The following is a 6,532-nucleotide window of genomic DNA, read 5'->3' as shown; positions in this document are numbered from 1 at the left end:
TTTTTCTGCGGTACGCAGGCCTCTCACTGTCGTGGCCTCTCCCGCTGCGGAGCACAGGCTCCAGACGCGCAGGCTCAGCGGCCACGGCTCACAGGCCTAGCCGCTCCGCGGCATGTAGGATCTTCCCGGATCGGGTCACAAACCCGTGTCCCCTGCATCGGCAGGCAGACTCTCAACCACTGCACCACCAGGAAGCCCGTCATAAACTATCTTAATTGGTGATTATACATTGTAAACAAAAAAAAAGTTATTAAGCACTAGAAGTCAGGAACTATCTTTTTAAGTTCCCCAGAAAATGGATGGAGGAAACCAAAGACTGAGGAAGCTATATAATATTCCTGATAGGGAATACCCTGAGAACCTACCAGACTCATTAGAGTCAACAGTACACCTGCCAAATGTCCTAAATCCTCTTCTGCACCATATGTCCTTCCCCACTCCAAGTAACTACCCAATACCCTTCCCACCTTCTCTACTCTCCCATCCTTGCCTAGTCGGCCTTGCAAACTTCTTTCTATTCTTCCTTCAAACTCCAGCTAAAATGTCATTTCAGGAAAAAAAAAAAAAGTCATTTCAGGAAGGCTGTCTTGTTCATTTTCTTCCCCCAGACAGAAAGCTTCCTTCCTTTGTTCTAACTTTGTACCTTATACTTGTTTCTACTGTTCAATTTATCACACATGACGTAATTTGTTTTTATGTCTGCCTACCCTACCAGACTGTAAGTAAATTCCTTAGATGCACAGGCTTCTTTTTGAATCTCTTTTGCCCCAAAACAGTGCCAAGATCCATAACAGGTTCTCAAGCATTTACTGAATACATGAATATCTGAAGCAAGGGAAATCAGTTGCCAGATGTCAAATGAATCTATAAAGCCTGCCTGCAAAAACCCATTGGTTGTTAGTCAACTCCCAATTTTTCTTTTTCTTGAGATTACACATAAGATAAACAAGTTACTAAAGATTTTTATTTTTAAAGATAAGTAACTGATAGAATTAATTGCAGAAATGGAATTAATAGTTTATTTAATACAGATGCCAAATACATGGGAGAATTTCCCACTGGGATGGTCCTTATTGGAACCGACTTTCCAACAATCTCCTTCCCTACAGCACTCTGTGCCAAAACAGACACTCAACTGACAGGAAGCTGTAAGTCTAGTACTGTTGAAAGTCAGGGATACAAGCTGTACAACCTTTCAAGATACTTTGTCAACCCTACAATTCCCCCAATTATTAAGATACAAGGGAACTAGCTTCATTCCATTGATAATAAGTGCCATCTGGTAACGCATGAATTTATTGGCCTGGCTAGTCAAGCCTGATTGTGACAGGCAGGGCAGAAAAAAAAATTCAAATTCAATCACCTGTGGTAGGCAGGAAAATGCCCCCCCACCCCACTTCCCCCCACCAGTCAATGATCTCCACAACCTATTCCACAGACCTTGTAAATATGTCACCTTACACAGCAAAAGGGACTTTGTAAATGCGATTAAATTAAGGATTTTGAGATGAGATTATCCTGGATTATCCAGTGGGCCCCATGTAATCACAAGGGCCCCTGTAAGAGGGAGGCAAGAAAGTCAGGGGAGGAGATGGGATGACAAAAGCAAAGACCAAAGAAGAGAGAAAGATTTGAAGATGCTACGCACTGCCAGCTTTGAAAATGGGGAAATGGACCATGAGTCAAGGAATGCAGGCCACCTCTAGAAGCAGGGAAATGTAAGGAAAAGGATTCTCCTAGAGCCTCCAAAAGGAACTAAGCACTGCTGACACTTGGATTTTAGCCTAGTAAGAGCTATTTTTGTCTTTGACCTCCAGAACTTCAAGATAATAAATTTGTGTTGTTTTAAGCCCCCAAAAGTTTTGGTAATTTATTACAGCAGCAACAGGAAACTAATGCAATGCCTAAACAATATCTTCTTAGCCAGCAATGTTAATTAAAACTTACCTTCTAAGAAAGAATGATCTCGAACAGCTTCTGCAGCTAATACAGACTTCCCACAACCTGCCATTCCATATATGGTGACCCATCCCGGTTCACCACTCAGTTTGAAGAGCTTCTGCTGAATTGCATTCACTAGCTTTCTCCTAGTAACAAAAACAACGGGCCTCTGTGGTACTCCACCTTCACACAGGACTGTCCTTACTGAAATCCAAAACAAAACAAGCATGAATGAAGAGAACTCTGAAATGGTTACTCAAGTAATACCATAAAAACCAAAGAGAGCAAGGCTGAGGTCTCAGCCTCAGAGTTTCCAAGAGAAGAAAATGTTGCTAGCATATTAACTTCAACTTTGATTTCTCAGAACACCCGGAACGAAAGCAAACATATACCTCTCAAGATGACTCAAGACAATGAAAATCTCCATCTGTATCTGCCCTTACTCACCCTATTCCTCCCTGACTCTCCAATCCTTTTCTCATACTAAAAACTGAGAAGAGAGCGTAAAGGAAAGAATATGGAATTGCTTTCAAGAACACAGATTTCTAAAGATTCTTATTCTTTCCTGTGCTTGAGCTTGATAAGCACAAAACTGAAGAACTTAAATAAAGGACTATAAATTGCCCTATTATCTCTAAAAATTATGGTATGTATATTATTACCTCAGCAGTAGATAGTTCACTGGGCAAGGAAATGAGAGAGGTAACACAGATGCAAATAAAAATATTTTATTGGAAAACGATAATTTTTTCACATGCATGATTCAGTGAACTGATCAGTCTCTCTAGCAGATCTCATCTACAATAAGAGAAAACTGCAGCAACGGAGCCTTTATGATAGAAAGTATCATGGATACAAACCATATGAAGTTATTCCAACTGAATCTTTGCCATTGGAAGAAGAGATAACAGGAATGCCAGCATGGAGAAGGTCGGCAAGATCTTTATACCCTTCATGTAGCAGAGCATTGTAGAATGATATATAGGAATAATTATCTTTTTCAAGTATCGTTTTAATTAGCATAGCTGCTCGTTGCCGTTGGGTGGGCTAAAAAAAAAAAAAAGTAGTTTAGTATACTACAAAGAATATATTTGCAACATAAATTAGTGGAGACCAGTATAAGTTTTTGAAATAAATTCTAAAAATTTTTAAGAAAACATAGACTGCCTCAGAGGGCTTTACCTCATTTTTTACTTTTTCCTCCTCCGACACTGTTAAACCTCCATTACTAATCATGTGATCCATGATGTAGGATGTTTTGATGTCCCTTTCCAGGGCTTCTCTATGTTGACGCAAACAATTTCGAGCTTTTGCATCCATCCTCCCTCAAATTTTTCCTTCTCTGTCAACCATGAGCTACAGGCAAACATCAAAATATTTGTCAAGCCAATAAAGATATGAAAAGATGTATAACCTCACTGGTAATGAAAAATGTAAAGAAAATAAGACTTCTTTTGCAAATATTTTGTTTCCTATTTATTTAAACAGAGTTGATTTAAACTCTCCTACATGTCCGCCCACAGAAAGGAGGACGGAAGGAGGACGCTGAAAAGAAAACGAGCAGGCTGTCTGCACCGCCAGTCACTCTGTCCTCCCCTGGGCTTCATCTATGTCCTGGCTTTCCCCAGTGGACTTTCATCAGCCAGACATGCAAAGATTTTTTTTAAATAAACAAAATCTAATGCTTTCAAAGGTGTGAGGTAGTGGTTATTCTTTTAAGATACCTGAGGAGAGTACAAAGTGGATGCAACTTTTCTGGAAGGCTATATAAGGTAAGATGTGTTTAAAGTAAGCATTCTCTTTAACCCAGAAATCCCACTTCTAGGAATTTACCTCAGAGAGATACTCATATATGTATGCAAAAATATCCACAAAAAGGGTTAATAGAGAGTGTTTAGGTAAGATAAAAATATTAGAACAACCTAAATGCCCATCATTCGGAGTATGGATTAAAAAAATTAGAGTATGGGGCTTCCCTGGTGGCGCAGTGGTTGAGAGTCCGCCTGCTGATGCATGGGACACAGGTTCGTGCCCCGGTCCAGGAAGATCCCACATGCCGCGAAGCAGCTGGGCCCGTGAGCCACGGCCGCTGGGCCTGCGCATCCAGAGCCTGTGCTCCGCAACACAGGCTCCGCAAAAAAAAAAAAAAAAATTAGAGTATGTACATAAGATGGAATATTATATAGCCATTTAAAATAAGACATCTCCATGTACTGACATGGAAAGGTGCTCATGACACGTCACTGATTGAAAAAAATTTAAATATGATACCATGTATAGCACAAAATATGTGTTGGTCTCATATAAATGCATAGAGAGATGTTTAGAAGTCTGTTCAACAAAATGTTTGGGTTACTTCCAAGTAGCAAGATTTGGGGGGAATTTTCCCCCGTTCTTTTTTCTTCTTTTCTATACTGTCTTAATATTTTTTCAATACACATTATCATTTGTACAATTTTAAAACTTCCTTTAAGTTCAGATTTTATAAACAATGGTCATACTAAAGTCCTAATATTTATAAACTACTTGATTTCTTTACCATCATTAAGACTAAATAGAGCATTCTTGGTATTGAGTATTAGTTCTCACTCAAGATGGGTGTCAGCTGGTAGGTCTTCATTGGTAAACACATTTGTCATGTGCTTACTCCACTAATTTTTCAGCTGAGCTGCTAACTATGACAAAGCAACAGAAAATATCCTCTGATGTCATTTCTTAGACTAGGAGGACACAAAGGATAATATTCTTCACAGTATAATACTCTAAGTTCCTACTGACTTTATTTCAAATATGATGCAAATTTTTCAATAGGTATAAAACCCAGATAAGAACATTTGCAAGTTTTTAAACAGGATCTATCCAATGTAATACAGTGAGTGTCTAAATGTGTTTATTTATATACTCATTCAATAAACATTTGAGCCCCTCCTATGTGTCAGGCCCTGAATCTACAGAGATTAAATCATACCCCGAAAGGAATTCACAATCTGGTAGGAGAGTAAAGTACAGATAATTATAATGTGATGTACTAAGAGCCAAGAGATAAGCACAAGTAATTTTGAGCACACAGAAGAGGAGCAATAATCATTAAGCTTCATTAATCAATAATCAATAATGACTATAAAAAGTACCACCGAATGTGTCACTTTCAAACACAAGTAAGTAGAGAATTTGCCTATGCTTGTTAAGGTTCACAAAATGCCCAGTACTGGCATGAAACTGATGGATAAAAGAAAAAGTTATGGTTAGGATCAAGGCTACATTTTTAAATGTTACTGTTTTTATGATCTCAAGTTAAACATAAAACGTTCCGGGCTTCCCTGGTGGTGCAGTAGTTAAGAACCCCCCTGTCAATGCAGGGGACACGGGTTCGAGCCCTGGTCTGGGGGGAATTCCACATGCCGCGGAGCAACTAAGCCCATGCGCCGCAACTACTGAGCCTGCGCTCTAGAGCCCGTGAGCCACAACTACCCAGCCCGTGTTCCACAAGAGAAGCCACCGCAATGAGACGTCTGTGCACAGCAACAAAGGCCCAATGCAACCAAAAATAATAAACTAATCAATTTTTTAAAAATCATATTAAAACATAAAACGTCCCTTAATTTTTCAGTAATAAAACTCTATTTGACAAAACAAAAATGAACTTTTTAGCTTTTGTCCAATAGCTAAGGCAACTGACACACTCTGACCACCTGAAACTAATTTCCAACTTTACCTAGCCCTATTAAAACTAAAGACGTTAAGTTTTATACGTTTTTTAACTCTGCACACATTTAGATATTCTGAACAAATTCTCAGCGTCTCATCTTTCGTAACCACATCAACGTGTAAAGTCAGGACTCTCCAGGCTTGTGAAATATAAAGGACAATTTCATCCAGGAACCGTAACAGTTGACCATTTCCTCTTTAGATAATTTCACTTCCTGGTACAGTATCAGAATGATTAATAATAATTCCTTGACCCAGAATTCTGAGTCTCTAAAATCGACTACTGAACCTCCGAAGAACCGGGTTCAGGGAGAAAAACGAGGCGCAAAGTTACCCAAACCGTCGCACCTGGGTCTTCACTGGGAAGAGAAGCCCTGAAGGGACAGACCGGAAAATCAACGTAGGGTGAGTGGAGGCAACGGGACTTCCAAAAGGAAATTCGGGGCTCAGGCCATAGCCCGGGGGCAGGTCGGGGCCTCACAGGTGTCTCACCTGGGCCTCCGCAGCCGCGGGGCTCCTAAAGATCCCCGGGAACCTCCGACCTGCGGAGGAGGCGTCACCCCCGCAGACGGCCCACGCAGTCCCGGGGCGCCGAGGTGAGTATTCCAACCCAGACACAAAGGAAGGAGGGCCACTCGGACTGTCGTTCCTTCCCTCCCGCTGCAGCTGCACCCGGGCGGGAGCCCGGAGCCACTCCGGACGCCGTCGCGTCTACTTCAAGTCCTCGCGGGTCGCTGACAGCCCAGACGCCTCACCTCCGGCTCCCTCACCCCTTCTGCCCAGGAATAAAGCCAGCCTCTCAGCCTCTGGACCGTGGAGCCGTGAAAACCCGCCAGTCCGCCGCGCTGGGACAACGCCGGCCCGCGCACGCCAATAAACACAC

At 41.5% G+C, this 6,532-nt stretch overlaps 1 protein-coding gene across 5 annotated transcripts in view; it reads right to left on the bottom strand.

Moving 5' to 3' along the window:
• APAF1 (apoptotic peptidase activating factor 1) overlaps positions 1-3,298 on the bottom strand; it is an 88,252-nt gene extending 84,954 nt beyond the window's left edge. For 2 of the 5 annotated variants that reach the window (XM_007467164.1, XM_007467166.1), the window contains exons 1-3: positions 3,124-3,261; positions 2,832-2,988; positions 1,948-2,145 (exon numbers count right to left, since the gene is read on the bottom strand). In XM_007467164.1, the coding sequence (XP_007467226.1) occupies positions 1,948-2,145; positions 2,832-2,988; positions 3,124-3,261 (493 nt within the window). Of the gene's footprint in view, positions 1-1,947; positions 2,146-2,801; positions 2,989-3,123 lie in introns of all 5 variants that reach the window. The other 3 variants (XM_007467167.1, XM_007467163.1, XM_007467165.1) reach the window with 3 other exon arrangements.
• Between the last annotated feature and the right edge of the window lie 3,234 nt (positions 3,299-6,532).

Source organism: Lipotes vexillifer, unplaced genomic scaffold (genome assembly GCF_000442215.2).
Source record: "Lipotes vexillifer unplaced genomic scaffold, Lipotes_vexillifer_v1.1 scaffold237, whole genome shotgun sequence".
Classification (NCBI taxonomy): domain Eukaryota; kingdom Metazoa; phylum Chordata; class Mammalia; order Artiodactyla; family Lipotidae; genus Lipotes; species Lipotes vexillifer.
Note: the sequence above shows the minus strand (reverse complement) of the source record. Positions and strands in the feature narration are given on the sequence as shown.